We start from the raw sequence: 22,949 nt of genomic DNA, 5'->3' as shown, positions 1-22,949 counted from the left end.
AAGATGATAAAAGGGCTGGAGCACCTCTCTTATGAGGACAGGCTGAGAGAGTTGGGGCTGTTCAGCCTGGAGAAGAGGAGGCTCCGGGGAGACCTGATAGCGGTCTTCCAGTACCTCAAGGGGGCCTACAGGAAAGATGGGGAAAGGCTGTTTAGTAGGGCCTGTTGCGATAGGACGAGAGGTAATGGTTTTAAAATAGAGGGGGGTAGATTTAGATTAGAAATTAGGAAAAAATTTTTTACGATGCGAGTTATAGAACACTGGAACAGGTTGCCCAGAAAGGTGGTGGAGGCCCCATCCCTGGAAACGTTCAAGGCCAGGCTGGATGAGGCTCTGAGCAACCTGACCTAGTCAGGGATGTCCCTTCTCCTTGCAGGGGGGTTGGACTAGATGACCTTTGAAGGTCCCTTCCAACCCTAACCATTCTATGATTCTATGATTCTATGATTCTATGATTCTAAGAATAGTCACCATCCACAGAAATGAAGATAATGAAAGGAAATGTTGGGGACTGTGGTCAATTAGGGGGGAAGAACATCATCTGGAATCAGTTCTTTTCACAGGCAACATGAGTGATGAGGTTTCTGCCTCTAGTAACACAGACTTCAGCACGAATGAAACTGATGCCAGATTCCAACAGATACAACAAAAGGCAAAATCCAGTGCTTGCCATCTAGTCTGTCACTAGTTCTCTAATGTGCGGCTTGGTTCATGTATGCGATTTGATCGCTCAAACACAGAAGCACCTAGCTCATACAGAGACCTTTTAACTCACATATACACACAGCACTTCCACTACTTCAACGAACTGCGAGCGTGCTATGAGTAGCACAATGCTGAATCACAAAGCTGTGGGGTATTTCATTTCTAGTACGGGTAGCGAGAAATAAAATAGAGCCTAGATGCAGGGTTTCTATTCACTGTCTCCTTCTATGAAATGCGGTATTTCCAGTACGTGTTTCTCAATCAGACCGTCCCCAGATCAGCTCCTGTGAACGGCTCAAAGGCAGCAACCAGATACTTGTTGGCTGGGTGGTAGGCAACACCAAGCAGAAGTGAAACCAGCTTTCAAATGCACTTTACTCACGGCAGCTCCATTCCTTCTCCCTCCCCTGACTGAAGATTAGACAGCATATTAACACTTCATATCCAAGTGCAACCGGCCTTTCCGTTTCCTCTCCCATCCTCCCAACAAACAGTGCAATTCTTTGAAACACTACGTGTTTTGCTTCTTAGATTAACTCAGCACTGTGTCAGCAAATGACAAGTACCAGTGCCGGTGCCAGAAAGATGCAGTTGCTTATGCATGGCTTGTGCAAGACCTTCACATAGTTCTTGCGTTAAAAGAACGATGAGTCTATCTTGCATCATCTTGATGTGACTCTGGTATTTCAGTTAATGCGAAACAGCACTGCCTGTTGTAAGCCGTACGGAGTTTGGCTCTTTAATGGTAAGCCAACATTAAGCAGATACGCAGTCACACCAAGGCGGCTGGAATTTCTGTCGGAAGGATGATTATCCTCCCGTTACAGGGTGGGGGTTGGCTGCTTTTGGCAGGCTGGGCAGCACTGTCAGCGGCAGATTGTTAAAGCTCAACGCGTTCCCAAAAGTCATAAACTGAACCGAGTAGGCTGGAAAGCGGTTTCTGCATTTTCTATTTTTATCTAACAATAAAAACTTGGTTCCTTTGGCCCAAATCCCGCCGCAGATTTCTTGCCAGTGGCTCAGGAGCACGCGGAGCCCCCTCGCTTTCAGGGGACCCTCCACCTGCGAGTCCCAGCAGGAGAGTCCACTTTGCATCAGCTCTCTCCCTCTGTGCTTCCCTGGGAAGGGGCGCCTGGGTAAATACGGGGTTCTTCACCCCAACCCCGAAGCTCCCAGATTTTCATACCGAAAGCCTTTGACTTTCTGCCGGCCGCCGGGCCCGAGCGGCCGCGCCGCCGCTAGGGGGCGCTGTGGCACAGCCTACCTCGGCCGCGCGGCTCCTCCCGGGGGGACCGGACTCGGGGGTGGAGGTGGGGGGGGGGGGGGAGCAGGAAGCTGAGGGGGAGGAGATCTCCCCACGGGCGGCAGCGGCAGTGGGGAGGGCGTGTGGGGGCAGCTGGGAAGGGGCTGAGGGGAGAGCGAGTTTGGGAGCCGGCGATGCCCACCCGCTCAGCGCTCTGCCCCGGTGACGCCAGCCCAGTAACTCGGGGCAGGGTTTGGCCGGGCTTTCCCGTGGCCGGGCCTGAGGCTCGTGTCCGAGCCCTGCGCGGGCACGGCTGGGTGCCCGTGGGCCCGCGTGGGCGCGCACACGAGTTGCTTGTCTGGGCGCGTAACTTCCAGGCAGGTCGAGCCCGCGCAGCCTTATGGTAACGTGCGGGGACTTCCCCTCCTTTCGGCAAGGCCAAATCCTGTAAATGAAAATTCTGACCCCGCTGGTTATCTGGATGGAGAGTCCCTGAGGGCAATTTATAGAGCGTATTTCATGACTAACGAAATATGGTCATTGGGATTTTCTGATGGCTTTCAGGTATAGCCTGGCGAGCTGCCTTTGTGAAAGCGGCACGTAGAGACGACAGTGGTGGCAGGCAGAGAAAAAGTCTTATCTCCACCGAGCCTGTGCCGCTGCACGGATAAGCTACCCGAGCCGTTTGTGCCGTAAGCAAGCACTCTGCCTCATAGCCACTCACCTACTGCTGCACGCAAACACTGGGCGAAAGCGATAGACCACAGAGTTACAGACACCTGTCCAGGAACCCTGAGCCAACACCCTGGTCGTCTGTCTTCAGAGGACACGCAGAAGCGCTACTCAGGTCCCCTAAATGGGATGGCCATTTTAGCAAGCACTGGCTTTTATAGCTAGTGGCTAACTATCCTATCCTGCAAATTCATCTGCGTTGCTTCCCACGCCAAGTTATTTCATTCATTGCATACTGTGTTGTGCCACACTCACATGCTCTCGGGTTTATACGTGCATTCAAAGAGCAAGCATGCACAGTGATTTAAGCAACCCAGAAGAGAGTATGCATAACAAATCACGCAAGTTCTCTGTAGCCAGTCTACTACAAAGGTTGGGAGGCGGCTCAAGGACTAGTTTGATCATTGGTTGTAGGCGAGAATAATGTGCTCTGCTGATTCTGCTGTAGAACTGGTAACTTCTGGCAAGAAGGTGGTAACAAACGTCTCCAAGGTCATCTTGACAGAAATGGCCCCCACAAATTAAGCCACATTGTCTTTGAAATGCTGAACATGTAACATCTTTTTAAAAGCAGGCAAGTAAACTGACTAACACGATGGTTAAGCACGTTTGGAAAAACTTTAGCCAAAATCATTCTCTCTCAAATGGAAGCAGAAAATATTTTATATCAGGTGCAATTTCTCTTTTAAGCAGCTTTATCTTAAGGGTTTTGGAGTATTTTACTTTTACAGCTACTTGACCAATCTGTAGCCAACAGTTAATTTCTTTCAGTCAATGTTTGGAGTCTGCTTAAGAGAGGTGCCTAAATCCTGGACTGTACTGATCATGCCTGCTCAGCAAGAATAATATGCATTCAGGAACTTGTCCCCCAAGGCAATGAGTTTACTTTAAACTCAGGAAGGATTTCCTAGGTATGATTTTTCATGTGATTGTTCCAAACTCTTAACCAATACCATGAAGGGCAAATCTTAAAGGAATTGATACTAGCCAATTGGTTTAATTTTTTACATGATTATCACTGGAAAAATCAGGAAGACCTGAAATATGGAGTGCGTAGAGGAAAAGTAAATGATTCAGTGAGAATACTTAGTATTCTGAGTGGCCTTTTTGGGGAGCTAAACCTCACCTGGGAAAACAGTTAATGTTTTGCAGCTCCCAGAGGTGTCCTGTGGAGCACATTCCTGCATTTCATAGACTCACGTCTCGCCTGGGAATCCTGCCTCATTGCTTGGGAACCACTGTTCTGTACATCAGATGCTATGTAAGACATCATTTTTCCACTACTGTACCTTATGCAACTTCTTCTGTAATAAAAACAGTATGAAGAAACTACAAGAAGCACTCAGTTCCATATGACCTTATTGCATTTTGTTGGTGATGACAAACCTTTCCACAGAGTGAACTGATGTATGGACGGGCTGCCTATCCTGCCTGATTCATGAAGTTCAAATGCATTGGGCATATTGTTCTCACACAAAGGCTAGTTTAGGGTTTTGAAATGCTACAACCATGATGAAGAGTAATCTCTTACTGAGTATCAACCAGTACTGCTTCAGCAAGTATCAAGATAGAGGTGAAAATGATGTATCACTTAATGCCTTCTCTTGAAGGCATGAGTTTATTTAAAAATAAAGAGACAGGTGTGACATCCAAAGGTTCACAAGATATCCAGGAAGATACTACCAGAAAGAATATCTCCATATGCAAGATCAAAATGTCATCGTTCTAATCACAGGAAAACTTCAAAATCAGTCATGAATTCTTCCAATGATTTCTCTACCTTGTTTATTCCCAAAGCACAGTGGAGAAGAATCATCTTTTCAGGTTATTACATCTGAATCAATGAAGTTCCAGAGAAATTATGACCATTAAGAACACAGTTCTCAGTAACCAGCTTGTCTTCGTCATCTGCATGAAAGTGGTCAATTTAGGAAACAAGTGATAGCATCGCAACCGCCTATTAATGTCCAAGAGTTCAGCTATTACTAAAGCATGTTAACAAGCCAGCTGAGATATGTATGCAGCTATCAAATGACAGATAATCTGTCCTGTTTATGTATACAAGTCTTGCATGCCAAATGAGAGTGAAGGGGTTCATGACACAAAGTGTTCAGTAGCAAGCACGACCTACTAATTCAAGGCATCCTCCTGCCTTTACTTCTGTCTCTCATGGCAAGCTTCTCTGTTTCAGCTGTGCCATTCCTGCTGCTTGTCACGCCATTCTGTGAACAGGATCAGGCAACTGACACTCAAAAAAAGGGCTCTTTTTTCACGCAAGGTTACTTTTCAACCGGCTACAGTTCACCAACTGGGTTTATTACGCAGCCCATAAGCATTGTGCTGGCACCATGGGGAAGGCAGCAATATGGCAGAAGGGTGGCGGTAAGCAGGAAAGACCTGCTTTAGGTGGTGTTGCCACCCAGAAACTGTTTGTGCACCTACTCTCTCAAAGGACTGATATTAGTGCTTTCACACATTACATCCATACACCCTGAGAATACACTCAAACAGTACTAATATTGCACAAAATCCTAGCCTAGGGGAATTTCAAAGGCAATGGAAGTTCATTTTTTCCTCTGAATATCTGAAGTCTCTGCCATTTCCCTTGCTCTTCCCCCACATTGAGTAGGAACCGAACACCCTGGCTGCAACCCTGCCAGAAAGGCAGTCTCTGATGACAAACCCCACTGAGTTGGGGGGTGGGGAGGAGCAGGTTTCATGCCAGCACTTCTCACAAGTTTAAAACCAAAACTTCTCAGTCTTTGACTCCATCAGTAATAAAACACAAATAAGCATACTGCAATGTCTTGCCTTAAAGTATCAGTGGCCTTTTAAAGGAACCAAGGCATGTGAGTGAGAACTGAAGTAGGTTAAGCAGGGGTATGTCCCCTTCCGTCAGTTCTGGTAATCAATGGCAGAGGAGCAGTGATATCCATGCAGTAAAAACTGTGGCTGCTAAATTTACCAGAGCCAATTTATCAGTGCTCTTACTCAGCTGGAATGTACCCACATGAACACCCCTACTGAAAACAGTTTATAAAATAGATAAATGTCATCCACAACCATTTAAAATCCACAACCATTGCCAAGATGGTATAAAGCGCGGGGAGGGGGCATACGGAAAGAAGCAGGTATGATGTTTTATTGTATTAGTTACGCTGTTGGGACTATGATTTTGAAATTCATAAGGTAAATCATCCAAGTGCTTGGCAACATATGCAGCTGTTTACAATTTTGCATAGGATTTTGAGAAAATCTGGACTGTAACGTTGAACTTCAGGACCTGCATATGGATCCATGCACGCGAAGCTCTTGTGCTCTCACTGGGAGTATCAGCACACAGTTAAATGAAAATATTTAAGTTTATGAACTACAATGCTGAAACAGTAATGCAAATCTTGGTTTGCAATCTAAGAAGATCCACTTTCATGCCAAATATACATGAATTAAACTCACCTCATACAATTCCCTGAGAGGACTGAAGATTAGAAAGAAATCTCCTCCATTAAACTCTGGAGAATAACCTCAGAGAACTAACCCTTGGTTACTAATTGGATGACATCAGAAAGCAGCCATCAGTGGTATTCTGCCAGTTTCCTAGATGCGGGAGAGTTTTGGTAAGAGTTGCATTAAATGATCTGTCATCAACTGAATATTAATCTCTCAGTATTTTATTACTCAGTCTTAAACAGGGCCTTCTGGAGGGCATGAATTATTGGCAACGGGAGGCAGTAATTACAAAGTGAGGTATAGCGTAGAAAACATGACGAGTGAGTTGAAACAGTGTCTGGGGACCATTTAATACTGTGCTGGCAAACAGAACATGTTATAAAACCATTTTAGTGAGAACAGATATAATGCAGGAATCTAGCTGCTAAACTACAAAAAGGAACCCTGAAGCAGAACCCTGAAGCATTTTTCATTTCTCACATTAAGGCATAACCTTTCAGGCTACGCTCCTTTAATGAAGCAGTAGATTCTGCCTATGCAGACCACCATGGGGACGCACCGAGTTTCTTGAATGTGCAGCAGGACCGGACACATTTTTTAAACATGTAGGAATGAGATGCCTACATGTACATGAGATGCCATGGTCCACGGTCCGCCTTTTGGATGCCATGTGGCTGATGGCAGTCTCGCTGAACTCAGTGGTGAAGCGGCTCCAAGTAAGAGCAAAGTTAAACTGAGGAAATATGCTGACATAATTCTGTTGTAGTTAAGAAGATATTTCAGTAAAGTGAAAACCAAATCACACTGAAGTATTACAGTAAAAATATTCCAACCTGAGCCAAGCATGAACAGATACTACGTATTCTTAAGGGACAGTAAGAAAAACTAAAAGCAAAGCGTACAGGGCATCAGCAGTCACAGGGCAGGGCGTGAGGCTGATAAAAACATAAGTGGCTTTGGGAAGCATCACTGAATTACTGGGAAGCCTCAACCCATGAAACATGGAAGTGACCATTCCAGGCCACATGATGCAGCCTGATGTTCCCACAGCGTCATTATTGCATGACAAAGCATGAGTAATAGCAGAGGAGTTTTGTTCAAGTGTATCGGTGCATGGAAAGACCAGGAAAGTACTGAAACATTTCCCTGAATTGGCTACTCCCTGCAACAAATCCACTGCCTTGAAGAACTTACATTCTTAGTAAGTAAAATGGGCAGATAGTGCTGGAAAGAGAGACGTTTAACCTGACAAAGGACCAACAGCAATGTACCCTGCAAAATGTGATAGACCTAAATGAAGAGCATTTGTTCATTAAACGCCATTTGAAAATGTACAGCGTCATGCAAAAAAAAAAAAAAAAAAAAAAAGAAAAGAAAAAAAGAAGTCATTATTGTTATTATTAGGGAAACTGGAATGTTTCTAAGCAAATAAAACAAAGACTGCATATTGATTTTTGCTTTCTCACTCACTGCTATTTTTAATATGCATTCCGTAACTGAATTACTGCTCTTGAAACACTACTGTTTAGGTATTAAAAAATATGCAGACTGTGTAATGGGACTTTAATTAAGAAATCATGCAAGAGTTTAATAACCTCATGTTATCATTTGTAATGTTATATTCTTGAAGTTTGTGAGAGCAAACCAAGAAAACAACAGCTAAGAGTCTCTCCATATGCATCTGATCTCAAATATTGCAATAAAAGTGAAATTGAAAACACACCATCTGCTTTTTCTTTCGTATGTATATAGCTGGTATTTAAAAGTAAAATAATTTTATTTTTCCCAATCATTATAAAAGCTATAACTTTAATTCAAAGTAATTCTCTACAATTGTACATTGTTTCCTGAATTTGTAGCTGGAAATGCAAGGAAAATAAATGGAAGCAAATAATGATGGAAAACCAATTCATGAAAACTGTAGGAATTGGTTTTCATATGAATTAAGTAGAATATTTTTACTTTTGTAAAATATCAATCAAATTTATATAAAATGTTGATAATCTAATACTTTATGGGGAAAACGTTTTGATCACAGAGTGTCTTAACACCATGGTAAAAATACAGATATGTTCACATGCGAGCGTCATTTAGAATTGTTCATAAAAAGCCTGAGTAGTTGTGTAACTTTATATTACAGCTCTCGCCCCCATCCACATTTATACTCTTCTGCTTGAGTTGTGTCCACAATTAGATCCTGTCCCTGCTGCAAGCTGCTCTGCATGAGCTGACCTCACTGACTCTTCAGGGCTCCCTGAGTTATCTGAAACTCCAGGCAGGAGAAGTGTGGCACTACTGGCAGGAGGTAGTGCCAAAGGTTCAGACCAAGGCAGGCTCCCTCAGCATTTTATTCACCTGCAAAAAGGGACTTCTGTTCTTGTATAAACAATACCTAAGTTGTTATCATTAATTTCCTCACCTGTATGATCAAAAAGTCTCTTCCAAATTTGATGGCTCTTGGCCATTAATCAAGTCCTTAAGCACAGCTGATGGATCACCTGCCCCTGGAAAAGCATGAGCAAGGATGCATAACCTCTCAGTGCACTAAGAGAATAGGTCCTGGGTCCATGCTGGAACTTAGCAAACAAATGGGATGGCCAGAATTTACAAGGGAAATTTCTAGCCTATGTACTATTGTCATTTACAGTAAAAAAGAAAGAAAAAATATTCATCTCTAGAGATTATTTACCTCGCAGCCCAATAGTGCACTTGGAAATTACTGTACCCTAAAACAGCTCTGATAAGCAAAGATGAAACTCAAATAGCTAAAAGGGAACTAGCAGATCTCTTGCTTAGTATCAAATCCTGTTTTAAAACCTTCTGCTCTTAAAGACATCCTGTTTAGATATTTAATCAATGAACTGGATGCAAGAGAAAAATTGCCTGCAATCCTCTGTCAAATGTGTATTTGCAAAGCTGAAGTAACTCAGCTTTTAAAGTAAACAACTAAACAGTTTGGGAAATTCCCCAAATTCCTGTTAAATTTTGTTTCTGTTTCTCTGTGAACAGTTTCCTGATTTTTTTCGGGGAACCTACCATGGCTCAATGGTAGGCACTTAGAAAAAGAAAATTCCCTCTGTTTTCTGCCCTTTCCTTACCTGGATGTTATCAAAGACTTCAGTTTGATAAGAGACTCTGCTTCTGACAAAACCTTACATCTATGTTAGCTCTCCTATGAAAATGAGCTTCTGGATAATGATGTGAGATTCAGGAAACTCTGGTGGTTGTTTTAATCTATTCTTGTCTATTTTAAGATCCTCTTGCTTTTTAATACAAGTTGTAGGCTTTCTCCAAAGCAAATGAGGACATGGGACAGGAGGAAATATTTTGGATCACCAGTGTACTCAGTTGGTCTCACATCAAATAATCAAGCTTCATCCTAAAACTAATGCATACATGCCCACCCACAAAATCACTCACATACACCTTTTCTGTTGGAAGGCTGTTCCTGAACATCTTTTTTTTTCTCACAGGTAGAAACTTCTTCATATACACAACTCAAAAACATGTACTCTTATTTATTTTTCTACTAACACTACTTCTTGTCTATGATGGCCCTTTCCCGTACATGGGCTTTACTCTGCTGTAATTACAAAGACAGCCATCCTACCACTTCTCAGACTTTATTTGTCTAAAATGAAGTCTCAAAAAAATAGATTACTCATTCCCTTAATATTCCTAGCAGCCCTTCTACGTACCTGTACTAGTTTTGTTTCATCTTCCTTTACCACGGTTGAGCAGAACCGTATGCAGAATTCCAGATGAGGTTTTGCCAGGGCCTTGTGTAATTGAATTGGTATTTCTCTCTTTAAGAACACAAATACACAAAGAAAGAAATAACGTCATTACTATGCATCTGAGTTCCTATTTAACTTCCTTTTTGCCCCTCTGCGTTGGTATCTCAGCATCTGTTACTGACTAATATGCCTTTGGTTGTTCATTCCATTGCCATTCCAATCAAGGAGTCTCTACCTTGTGACAGAAATTCTTCTTAATAGTTTCTTCAAGTTTGTCACTGTATACTTTGCATCATGACAGGGTGCTAAATAATCTCATCTAGGTTCCCTTTCCCACACAAGGTTGGACCAGGTGATCTTCTGAGTCCCTTCCAACCTGGCCTGTTCTATGATTGTATGATTCTTTATCATGGCATTTCTATTCTCTTCTGCAAGGTCATGCAGTTTCTTTTGCAGGATATTTCAAACTTCTTCTGTACTAATGGTTCCTTTGTATCCAAAGTCCTTACCAAAGATACTAAACAAAAGTGGTCTGCAGTCAGTCCTTGAGAACCTCCACTTATAAACCATTCTTTAGCCTGATAGCTCCCTTTTCTAAACAAACTATTACCATTTTCCTTCATCTAGTTCTCTGGTTATTTTTCAATTCTTGTAGTATTTCACATCGTCTCCAGCTGAGGTAATTGTATCTTGTATACCATTGCATCAAATTTAAGCAGTCTTGTTGCTTATTCCTTATCCTTAATTATTTTACCTAAGACAGATAACAAATTAGTATTCTTGAAATTTACTTCACAATGGGAAGACAAATCTTAATAGTTTGCTTATCCCAAGAGAGATTACTTACTACCCTTGCTTAGAATCTCAAGAGTTTTGACATTTTAATAATTTAGAATAATTAAAACATGACAGCAAGTTCATTATGAGACAGTTAAAGGAGAAAGTTCTTCCAGATAATTGGAGACATCTATCCAGAACTGAGTTCTGAGGGGAACGGTCTATGGCAGGCTTAATTGGACAGTACTGGGACGTGTGCAGCAAGCTATACCGGCAGTCTATAGAGCTTACTAAGCATATACAATGAAAACTCCTCTAATGCAGATTTAAAACAAGCACACCTACTAGAGATATCCCTTTCTATTTGGCTACATGAGGAAGCTGCTTCAGGATGAGATAAGCTGTGAAATTGAAGCACAGTAGTCATTCGGTACTAACTCCTCAAATGAATGTTTTCATTCTATACCAAGACAGCGTTTTGTGGTTTAGCTTACCCACTTCTAAAGAGAACTGCAATGATTCCCTTAGAGCAAACCAAACACAGAACTAGTAGAGAACAGGTTATTTGCAAAAGCTATGCCAGCGGTTTCCAGAATAGTCAAGTCCTTACATTTGATGTCACGGTTTAAAAATTCTACAGTGGGAGAAAAAATTCCTACTCTATCCTTACGGGTTTTTTTTTCCATAGGAACTACCTAGGAAAAGCTTGAATGAGTACCAGAAAAGGAACACGCAATCCCAGGGATGATTGTTACTATGGTTTCCTTATTAAGAATTACCCATTTCAAGTTAGCCTGTAGCTACCCTTGAGTTAAATATTACCCAAGTTAGTAAGCACCGTGCCACACGTCCTCCGAGGCAGCTGTAGGACTGTTTCTACTTCCAGTGAAATCAATGTAAATCCCACATTTCTGCAAAGAATTAATCCAAATTCTTCCACTCCCTTATGGATGTGTGCCCACACCACATGCTGTACGTACATGTAAAATGTTTCTCTAATGACCACTTGACAGTAACCCAGGGTTTACAGACAGAAAACTCCTACCCTCCTATAAAGAAAATAACAGTAGTCTTTGTAACAGTAAATAAACCCACCACTTCTCCTCCTTATCAGACATGCTTCCTTCCTGTGACAGGAATTATATCACTGCACTGATGGGAAGAAGAGAAAAGGGATTTTTTTTTAAATGGTGGTTTTATCTATCACTTTCACTGAGGCAGAAATTCTAGACTGATTCACAAATGGAAACCCCAAATGCCATGCAGCAAAGCGTTCATCTATGGACAGGAAACAGTATGGGTTTTATAGGCTAGAGTAAAGGTTATGTCACTTTTAAGTACATTTAAAAAGACTGCACTGACAGCTTCCTTAATATTCAACTGACAAAACTAGCCACACATAAAAGCCTTTAATCATATACAGGGTGTACCAGTGAAGTTCAATTTCTATATGCTTCTACACATTAGTCTGGTTCCTCTAATACTGGTAACATTAAGCGATGTTGTCACCAAGCTACATAGAAACAGAAGGAAACAGGAAAAAGGAAAAAAATAGAAGTGGTAGTTGAAATAAAATGGTGAGAGAATACAAAGGCTGCTGCAAATACGAAATGCAGGTGAGATCAGCAGGTATTACAGAAGGAGCAGGGGACAGCAGTAAAAGGTACCAGGGAAAAGAACAGAAAGTCTGTAGAATAGGCTGTTTTAAATACGTTTTTTAAAAGGTGTATTTTTAGCAAGACTCTGGATGAGAACATGAAGAGGCTTACAAATATTCACAGACATGAATGTAAAACATCCGTGGGAAGGAGCAAGACTTCCTCATCAACTCTCTTGAGGTATAATAGTTGATCTCTGTTATACTCACACTAGCAGTTTTGGGAAGCTTGACTTTGTCTTTCTGTTGATTTTTTTTTTACCTTTGGAGGCTAAAATTATCTTTTCAAAGTATGATAAATTTAAATTTATCAACAACTGAAAAAAATGAATAGACAAATAGCTGAATTGGACCCAGTCTGTTCCCGGAATGAATACTTTTATCTGTGGGTAAGTTTGCACTGAGCATTTTGCTTCTTCATTAGAGACACAGAAGATACAAAAAGGAAATCCACACTAGCCAAATCTAGACAAACTGTAACCCTCATTGTGAACCTAAGGGGCAAAATCCAGCTTTCTTGGCAACCCGCATCTACATTACGCATCCACAAACAAGACTGCGATTCACAGTACTCCTCACGTGAACCACCATCTGAACGTAGAAAAGGTCTTCCCTAGGTACCTGCATCTGAAAATCATGTGAACATAATATGGAACACATTCACAGCAAACAAGTCAAACAAACTGGGAGCTTTCTGAAGCTAGAATATGTCAAGTGGTATTTTAGCCATATATAGGTATGAAACATTTTTTGTGACGGTGTAATACCCTGCTGCAAAAGGTTTGGATTTGAAAAAGAACTTTCTGTTGCTTCCTTAATGAACAGGCCTTTTCCTTTCTGTTCTTCTTTCTGGTTCCTTATTCATGTAACAATTATCCCAGGCTCCAGAACACGCTTTGGGTTTTGAAACTCGGTAAATCAATATCCTTATGAACAGCTCCTGCAAAGAGTGTAAGCAGCCTGCATGCCTATCATTTGCTTAGGGACACATAAGCCTGTACTTTAACAGTTCATTGTCCTTCTCAACCTGTGATTCAGCTATGACATTAATTCTACAAATATTTCAGAATGCTGGGCTTATTTGGCTTGGGACACTCATTTTGCTCACTTCATTTGCTCGGGGTTCCCAGCTACCTTTGAACATTAGTCACACAATGTACTGTTTGTGAGAGATACCTTGGTTCATCTATTAAACAGAAGAATGATGCATAAGGCGCTTTGGAAATAGCGCTGGGAAAAAAAGTGATGCAACAGATGGGGGAAGCAGCAGCCCAGGCCACGGAGGGTTCAAAGCCCGCTGTTACTGATGGAGATGATGGACAGGCTGGAGCTACACCCTGTGGTTGTGGGAAGGAACTGGTGGCAGTGAGGGTCCCTGCAGGGCTCCCAGCCCTTCCAAGGAATAGCAGCATAATCTTGGGTTTAGGTTTCTGTTGCCAGCACACAACATTGCTGTGAAGTCAGCTGTCTTCCCCTGTACACACTGTATAGGCATTGTACAGTTAATAAACCCCAACGCAGAAACAGTGGAGTAAAGCTTGCGTCGCAGAACAAGAATACTGCTTACTGACAAAGAGCATACAATAGAGCTTGGACTACCAAATGATAAGCTGGAGCAAGTTTCCAGACAGATATTTAGAAGAATAAATGTGTAAGGAGGAGGATTTTACACAGGGAACTAGACCTCTACTTTTAGAAGCAAGCATCTATTTGACAAAAATCTTCAGGAAGATTCTGCTGGGATGGACTGTCTTGCACAAGGTGGTGGATCTTTCCTCCTGTTTTCGAGGGTGTGCAGGGCTCCATAGGAGAGAACATGCTTTTGCACCAGCCCTGATCTCAACTAGCTACTTTCCATTCCCCACCTCAGCTCAGTTGCACATAAGTGAAGAGATGTGAGACATGTTTTCTCACTCTCCCTTCATCCTAAGCTACAGTGAATTTTCACAGTGTGAACGTTATTCATTTCCGCTATGCTCCTCCTTCTTCGTGACACCTCTACTCTGCCCAAATTACACAGTGGCTTCCAGGGACAGAAGGAATGCAAGTGAGTGGACAAAGATGCTTAAGATATCTTCCTTTCTTAAGGGTGACACACAGAATTGTGTCAAGGACATTATCCAAAATACATATTTTGAAGTGTCCTGAAAATTTCATTTTCCTTGGCAAGGACTACACCAGATTTTCTTTGTGAGATGACTCCATTCTTACAGGACCACAAGAAACTTTGAAGACTGCATTTAGGCTGTGGATAGCTTACTTCTGCAAATGCTGGAAATTCTCTTGGGCATAACCTAACGAAAACTTTTAAAGAAGTCCAACCGTTCATGCCTCTTAACTTGAGTTTCTAGCCTAAGACAATGGCATGAGAGGGCCCTTTAGAAAGCAGAGTTGATGACACAGTTTCCCCAATTCTATCTTGGTAGTGATCAGCAATACATGGTTCTACTAAAGAAGCTAAAAAAGAAAAAAAAAATATTTCAGGCATTTCAGATCTTATTCTGCTGATAAATACTACGATCCTGGTGAGAGGAGAAATTAATCCCATGAGTTGAACTGGAAAAAATTCCAAATGCTGAAGTGAGAGAGTTGGCAAAGGGGTCAAGCTTCTTATCCAAGGGTGCTTTTTGACTGGGAAATACTGCGAGAAAAAATGCTCTTTGCTGGATCCCATCCTATAGCATTCACATTTCTAGAGCTTGACACTACTAAGAATCTTCAGAGAAAGTTAATGCATTTTTCTCTATATTTCTCACTAATATTGTAATAATTCTTCCTTTTCAATAAAAAAAATTTAAAAGTTATGGAAGACAAAATTTTTCTTGCAAGCAGTTATCAAACATCTTCAGTGTGGACATGCAACAAAATGCTTAGCTAAACTCAATTTGTTCTATCCATAGGCATCATTTACCAGATTTACCAGGAGCAATATGCAAGGTGAAGGATAAAGATATTGGTTAATTTCCAGTGGGTGTATTCAAACAGTAAATTCTAAAATCTGCTTTTTAAAATGTCTGGAACCAGCAAACTCTCGTTTTGTTTTATTCCATGCAGAGCTGACAATCATCATTAGACATTGGCCAAGCCATATTTTAGGACATAAAACACTCCAAGAACTAATGTTGGCAAGGCTGATGATTGAGGATATTAAAGAAATAAAGACTGGGAAAACTCATTTGTTACACACACCTCAAGAGGTGATAAGCAAATAATAACCAACAGGAAGATTAGCATTAGACTTTGGATTTGACCAGTAAAGAAAAAGTAGCGATGTTATAAATGCATTGATTATTGAAGAAGGTGGAAAAGATCATAAAGATGGGACATCGCTTTTATTAAGCAAACCTGTTTAGAGAAAAAAAAAACAGCAGCCAGAACGTGATATACATGGATGACAAGTGACAAAGGGTTACTGGCAGTGGATGAGTGGGAGAAAGGCATCCTGGCCCAAGGTCGGTACTTTTCCCTGTCTACATTCCATCGCACAATGGTGGGCTGCACCGCACTTTGACATTTCTGAATGCAAAACCATGGCTCGGAGATTCTACCAAATAAGAAGCCACAGTTCAAATTGTCTTTTTTCCATACTGGTGTTTTCCTGAGATTCAGAAGACAGTAGCAATTCAACATGGAGAAGAGCTGCGTGGTCGAGTCCAGCCCTCTTCGATGGAAGACCTGCACCGTAAGTAGGCAGTTCTTCAAATCTCCCGTTAATGGCACTTTCACACATCGCATTTAAAGATGACGGAGGAGAGCTCTCATCTTGGCAGGCAGCTGGCGAGTGCATCGGGCCTTGGTACAGTCACAAAGTTCATGGTGCAGTGCAATAGTGGACAGATCTTTTCGTGATCCTTCAACACTTCACTCAAGTGTTTCATTTCATCTGTTAGCTTTCCGATTTCTCTTTTCAGGGAGGTATTTTCTTGCTCAAGAGACTCATATTCCTGGAAGGAGGAAAAAAAAAAAGCCTACTCATAGTCAAAACATTCCTTTCAGTGCTTCCACGTTGAGTATATTCATGTAACTGTAGACAAACTGTGTGGTTTCTTGTTAGAATATGCAAAATGCTAAGGAAAACAGACACAGCCTGGGTGCTGGAACAGGGCAGGTGCATTCTGACCTGTGCCCTGACCACGCCACAATTCCTTTTGTGGCCCTGAAGACCAGGAGGTGCCACTGGCCCTAGGGACTCCCCAACTGCCCAGGGCTGCAGGTGTGGGTGGCTGCATCCCCATGGTGGCCTCTTCCAGCCCTGGGCTGCCTCTGCTGGGAAGGGCCAAGCAGGGCAGCTTGGCACTGTCAGAGTAGAGGAAATGAAAGCACCCAGCACAGGTAGGTGCCGGGAAAACCCAGTGCCTGGTGTTGTCCACCAGCAACACCAGGAAGGGGCAGCTCCTGCCCTGGGAAGGCCGTTTGCCCCGGTGCTGGCTGAGACTCACACCTAGCACAATGCGCCTGGCGCCAGCCACCGTGCTCCAGCCTGGCTGGGGCTTGTAGCCACCTGCCCAAATGCCTGGGGAACTCAGGAGCAGGAGGAGGGGAGCATCATGCCAGCTTGTTGCCAGCCCCACTTTGTCGCCAGAAGGCCTGCCCGCTGCCTTGGTTATCCCTGACCCAGGCTGCTTTTGAGCTAAGGCTTCTCTGGCAATTAATAAGCTGCTATTAACTGCAGGGGAGTTTTGAGATGCTCTGCGGCATACATCTGTGACGACGCGAGACTCGCGTGTCACATTTTTTGTTAACTGCATGTTTCGAGTGTCCCTACTGTCAAGACTTCTCATCCCAAAGCAAAGAGAGCTAGAAGCTCAGAGCCAGCCCACGGAAAACCTGCAGGTGTCTGCACCTCGCTGCTGGCCTAGGGCTCAACACTCACCCACTCAATCTCACCTCCCCGGGAAAGCTTCAGAGCAAACTTCAAAGCCTACACACACCTTAAAAGGCCTGTTTGCCTGGCAGCACAGAGAGCCTCTCATGCGATGCTCCTCTGGGCAGCACGGCACTGCCTCTGCTGCCCTTTGCTACGGAAATTTGGATCCCCTTGCCTCTCACACCCTTCCACCACCTCTCACCCACAGAATAAAACAGCAGGCACGATCCTTCTCACACATTACTGCAGCCAACTCCAGCCAAGTTGTCCATCGCTAACTCTGGCTCTGCTCACCTCTTGTTGCCCCAAACCCTATGGGGTTGAGTTTTAGAGTAAATGTTACTCTCCCATTGCTCTGTCCCATTTTCAGGGACGAGACTATCAAATTGTCCTTGCTAAGAATGAATTCCTCTTCAGCCAGATCTGCCTGCACCTGGGAAAACCTGTGTGCCTGAGAATGAAGATTCCCAGCATGAGGAAAATCCCAGAGTTCAGGAGGAACATCAGAAAGGCTGCAGGAAGACACAGGGACCAGAAATGGTTCCACATAAGTCAGGGGTTACCCTTTCCAGAAGTACCCTGCACCCGCAGTGCAGAAGTACCCTGCACCTGGCTTTCTCAGGCGCTCACTCAGAGGAGATCTGGGAAAAACCAAACCCAAAACTCCCTATGCTCTCCCTCTTGGCCTCTGCTGACTATTGGCAGATCCATCCACACTGAGAAAGAGAAAAGCCTGCACTGAACCCCCAGATCTGAACAACTGACTCAGCCACAATCACAGCAGCAGAACTAACACTTACTTACCCCAAGAGCCCTGGCTTACAACAAAAGCCATGTTGTGTGAGGTAACATCCAAAACCAGAGAAAGGGGATTCCTGTCCTCCAGCATTTGCACTGGGGACCTGAGAAAACTACACCGCATTGTGATATTGAGAAGAAGTATTAAGAGTTTCTGGAAGAATCAGTTACTTTCATGGGTTTTTTGGAAACACCCACTGTTATTTATCAGAGCATACAAATATAACAGCTAACTGAACCGAGCTCTCACGCTTGGAGGTTTTGAAGTTCCTAAGAAGCCTTTTCAACTGGGTATTTCTGTCTCACACGGTAGTTTTAGAACTGACTTAAGGCAGCACTGCCACTAAGCAGCATGGTTCCCTCCTCCTCCACCTCCTTCTCCCTTCGCAAGGCAGCAAGCACTCATCCACTCATAGCAAATGCAACAAGCTTAACACCAATCTGGAAGAAAACGGGGTTTGTTTTAGCCCAGAGGAGCCTTGTGGTCCAGTTCACTGGGCAGTGACAGGAATAGCAAAAGAGGGAGGGTGAGGCGAGGGCAGGACCATGTCTCTCCCTCCCTGGCAGTGTTGCCCATGGCAGAGCTGCACTGTCCGACCTGAGCATCAGTTCCCAGACAGACACCCCGGCAGCACGTCTGCCTCTGCTTCACACCTACGGCTCCCTGTGCCGGATTAGCACGAAGGCAGGCCCACGCCTGTTGAAGAAGTGCCATTTACTGTAAAGTCCCGCACTCGGTACCCAAGCCGTGCCTGCAAAACATCAAGTACCCATTCACCTCGTGAAGTTTGTCTGCTTTCTGAGTTTGCTTCTTCCGGCTCCTCTGGGCAGCAACTCGATTTTTTTCTCTCCTCCTTACCTTCCTGTCATCTTCTTCGTTACTCTGGAAGACACAAGCCAGAAACGTCTCGTTGGATTTTAAGGTGCACACGAAGATGCCTGAGGTCAGGCGTGTGACAGTTTCTGAGGAGGAGCACACACTCCCCGTTTCACAGCCGCTACCCCCCGGCCTCTGCAGACCGGACGGTGCCTGCCAAGGGCACCGCATCCCCCTGCCCCGCAGCACGGCCGGGGCCCGAGGCGGGGGACGCGGGGCGGTGTAAGCCGGCAGAGATACCCAGGGAGATGCTGCAAGGGGATCTGCCGCTGGTTGGGGGGGACCTGGGCACCCCCGTCACCCGCGGCGAGGACCTGCCCTCCCGCTCAGCCCCACACCGGCTCCAAGGAGGAGAGGGCGGTGTGAGCGGCGGGGAGGGAAAAGCCGGGCTCCCCCCGCTGCACCCGTACACCCGCTGTCGGCGGAGCGGCCTCGCTCCCCTCCCGCCGCTTCTCCCGGGGTGAGGGAGGAGGGAAAGAAGAAGCCGCTGACCCGCGGCAGGGAGCTGGCCCTTCGGCCACCCTCCCACCTGGAAGCCCTCTCCCGGCAAGGGAAGGCAAGGGAAGGGTCGATGCCCGGGGCCGGAGGAGCGGGTACCCCCGACACGGCTCTGCCCGGCGTGACTCAGTCCCATGTGCCCGCCCGCCTCCAGTGCCGAGCCCCGCCGCCCTGCCCCTGCCCCTGCCCCTGCCCCTGCCCCTGCCCCTGCCCCTGCCCCTGCCCCTGCCCCTACCCGCTGGCTGCTCTCGGCCGCCGCGCTGCCCCCCGCCGTCGACGCCGCCGCCGGGACGGGGCAGGACATCCCGCCGGCTGCGGACCGGCCCCGGGGCGCCGCTGGGCTCCCGCGGCCCACGGGGGGTGGGAGGGGAGGGCAGGGCCTAGGCGGGGCGGCGGACGCACCGCCCCGGGCCGCCCCAGCACCTGGCACCCCCCCGGGCCGCCCCGCCGCCCGCATGGCCGTCACATGGCGCCCGCCGGCACCCGCCTCCCCGGGGAACCGGGAGCCCCGGGACCGCACTGTGTGTGTGTCCCCCTCAGCCCAGCCGCCCTGGGTCTGAGCCCCCCACCCCGGCAAGGGGACTGTGGGGTCTTGCTCAGCCCCCGAGAGCCGGGGGAAAGCCCGCACCCGCGGGGCCACGGCGCTGCCGGGCAGGAGCTGCCTGAAAATCCCCCGGAGAGCCCCAGCCCCTCGCCCAAAACTCGCCCGGTGCCGAGACACGGCTCACCCCCTGCCGCTCCTGCCCGCCGCGCTCCTGCGACATCGGCTCTCGGCAGCGTTGTCAGCTCCGGAGCGGTGACAGCCGGGCGTGGGGACACGGCACCGGCGCTGGGATGGAGCGATTTTCACTTTCGCTACTCGCCCTGTTCCTTTAAATAATAAGGAAATGCCACGGGCTTCTTGTAAAGGCGAAGCCAGACGAAGGCTGCTGCAAGCGCAGTTGCCGCCGACAAAAAACCCTATGTTCGACTGTTCCGTCGAGGGTAATTTTAACGGGCAGAATAATGTTTCTTTTATCCCTCCAAACACTTTCCATACATTTCCCCTCCAAACACTTTCCCTACATTTTAATGGAACCGTTGTCTTCGCCTTGTTTGCACCCACAGGTCCTTCAACACCGTCCACAGACGCGTTTGTGTGTGGTACCCAACGCGCGTGGCCCTGCGGGAGGGGCAAGTGCCCCCAACTTGTGGTGCAGTCACTCATAAAGCCCCAGGTATCTTCATAAATTGGATACTTCCCCATTTTTCTGGTTTCCCCAGAAGTTTGAGTCATCCAGCTTAGATGAAGATGAGGTTACAAAGTTTGCAAACTGAGTACATACAGATTGTCCTTTCAGGAAGATCTGGCTCGCAGTTCACGCTGAAGGTGAGAGACCCACGCTGCCCAGGAGTCCCAGTCACACTGCAGTCCGCACTCTGCCACGGGTTTCCTGTTAGTCTCTGGGACCATCAGCATTACTGAAAAGCCTAAACAGAACTTCCTTGGCAGGAAGCTCTTCTCCCCAAGGCTTTTCCACCTCAAAGCAGCTTGTGTCTCCATCTTCCAGGCTATCCCCACCTTTGCTTTTACACTTCCTCAGAGCTCCTCTGACCCTAGAGGACTGGGGACCTGTGAGCCTTCCCCACCCTAACGGCCATGGGGACCCAAAGCCCAGATGGGCCCTCTCGCCAAAATGCCTTGACCTACCCTTCATCCCCAGACTGCGCTGGGGGTCCCAAGCGTCTTACAGCCCCCTGGTTTCTTTAAAAGCAGTCTTGCTTCTCCCTTCCTCAGTATCCAACATGCTGACAGCAGGATGCTCACCAAGGGGTGCTGGTGGAGGTGGCAGGTATGGGTTCGGTGCTGGTCTCCAGCTGAGGGGATCTAAACCAACTTCTGGAAGGCAGCCCTACCCTCCAGGCAGTATGCAATTAGAGGGTGAATTGCTCTCAACTACTCTTTTGAAATACTCCAATCTTGCATTAACTACACATCACACCATGCAGTTAAAGAAAAGGAGTAAAAATATGGCAGGAGCAGAGACTTAGTTGGGGCAGTTGCTTAAAAAGAGAGCACCGGGTTCCTCGCTGCCTTTGGAACTGAAGCACAACTGAAATAAACAGGACTAGTAGCCAATATTTTCATAAACTCAGAGAACAAATATATTCTCTTGTGAAAAAAAATCTGTGAACTATGTGGACAAAATACCTAAACAGCCCTTCACAGTGATTGGCGGGAAAAGTCCCCTTCCACAGAGGGACTTTGGGCTGACCCCACATGAAGCTCTCACGCTTTTCCAGGAGCAATGCTGCCCTTAGCGGCCACTGCACAAGCAGGTGATGTAACAGCATCAAGTCCTCAGCAATTTACTGAGATTTTATTAGTACTGAATAAATATCTACTCCATTGGATAACTCACAGCAACTGTAAGGTTTCCAGGATCCCACAAGGATGGGACAAGTCACGGGACTGTCCCCTTGAGCCTGAGTACAGTCTGCTCTTGTTCAAAGTGGCAAAGGAAATGAGAAGTCAAAATTTGCTTGTGGGAAAAAGTTTCTGCTTAGTATTAAAGCTATCTGTGGTACATCTGTAGAAATGCCTACACAGTAATTCCAGGTAATGCAGCAGTAAAGGCAGAGTGTTTCTATGCAGGAGAAAACAAGCCCAGAAAGCAGTCTAGTCAGCTGAGTTTACATTAACAGCAGTTTATCAGTGATTTTTGTCTGCATTGAAGCAGCCTACACACACAGGCAGACTAGGGGCACTGAACGCAGCTTAGCACAGCGCGGCTCTGCTGAAGAACGGCACGTATTGCAACTGGGTTTTAGAGCACCAGCGTACCCAGGCTTTCAAACAGATGTCAGTGTCCACATGAAGATTTCTGGAAGAAGAGCTTCCCTGTATGCTGTTCGTAATCTCCTTTATTCAAAAACTACACACAGCAAAAGGTTGTGCGGATACTGCTCCAATTTGCAAGTTTTTCTTGGATGGCCCACCTTCACGAGCAACTAGCACACCGCTGACAGTAGACGCTAACAAAACAGTGAGACATTCCACCTCACCCCAAAAAGCCAAGAAGTTCAAACTCTGTTTAGAAATGTTCCCAACCATCCATCAACATCGAGCTGTCTTACAAAATTCAATGGCTATATAAAGAAAAACTACCAGACATTTCTTGATGCAATACCAATTCACCCCAAGTTAAAAATAAGAAGTTTGGATGTTGTGACATTTCAGTAGAAGCCTGATTAGACACTCATCTTGCACAACACTGCCAATTTCTATGAAAAGTTAACCAAAGGACAAAAAGCTACTGGAATGGGGGAGGAAAAAGAAAAAAAAAAAAAAAGTATTTTATATATTTCTACTGGTGGGAAGAATAGATCCCAGGCACTGCTAGTTGCAGAGATCACTTGCTGTAGAAATTTTTAATAATCATTTGAAAAACAGCTGAACATTGAAGTGTTGAGTTTAGCTCATCACAGAACTTGCATTTACATTTTCCATTGCTGCTTAAAAAAAAAAAAAACGGTCAGAGATTTGTAAATTCATAGTTTATATTCTACACTTGGAACCTTTATTGTTTTTTGTGTTCTTCTTTACAGCACTTATTTGGTCAGTGTTT

General features: G+C 45.3%; 1 protein-coding gene across 2 annotated transcripts; it reads right to left on the bottom strand.

Moving 5' to 3' along the window:
- Positions 1-15,614: 15,614 nt before the first annotated feature.
- BATF3 (basic leucine zipper ATF-like transcription factor 3) lies at positions 15,615-20,158 on the bottom strand. Of its 2 annotated transcripts, none has more exons than XM_086745132.1 (3): positions 20,070-20,158; positions 18,745-18,849; positions 15,615-16,245 (listed from the first exon to the last, which is right to left on the bottom strand). In XM_086745132.1, the coding sequence occupies exons 1-3, from the start codon at positions 20,103-20,105 to the stop codon at positions 16,060-16,062; spliced, it is 327 nt and encodes a 108-aa protein (XP_086601258.1). In that variant the 5' UTR covers positions 20,106-20,158; the 3' UTR covers positions 15,615-16,059. The 2 variants fall into 2 exon arrangements, with proteins under 2 accessions (XP_086601258.1, XP_086601259.1); XM_086745133.1 differs by lacking the exon at positions 20,070-20,158 and adding an exon at positions 19,577-19,687.
- Between the last annotated feature and the right edge of the window lie 2,791 nt (positions 20,159-22,949).

The sequence above is a fragment of the Chlamydotis macqueenii genome, chromosome 3, assembly GCF_036417535.1.
Source record: "Chlamydotis macqueenii isolate bChlMac1 chromosome 3, bChlMac1.mat, whole genome shotgun sequence".
NCBI lineage: Eukaryota > Metazoa > Chordata > Aves > Otidiformes > Otididae > Chlamydotis > Chlamydotis macqueenii.
This window is presented reverse-complemented; position numbering and strand designations above follow the sequence as displayed.

What these genes read in the sequence shown, in the direction of transcription:
- BATF3 (XM_086745133.1), bottom strand. Translation starts at nt 19,645, where the DNA reads ATGTCCTGCCCCGTCCCGGCGGCGGCGTCGACGGCGGGGGGCAGCGCG. An exon ending in CGGCCGAGAGCAGCCAGCGG is followed by an intron (nt 18,850 to 19,576) that starts GTAGGGGCAGGG and finishes TGTGTCTTCCAG; the next exon opens with AGTAACGAAGAAGATGACAG. An exon ending in AAGCAGACAAACTTCACGAG is followed by an intron (nt 16,246 to 18,744) that starts GTGAATGGGTAC and finishes TCCTCCTTCCAG; the next exon opens with GAATATGAGTCTCTTGAGCA.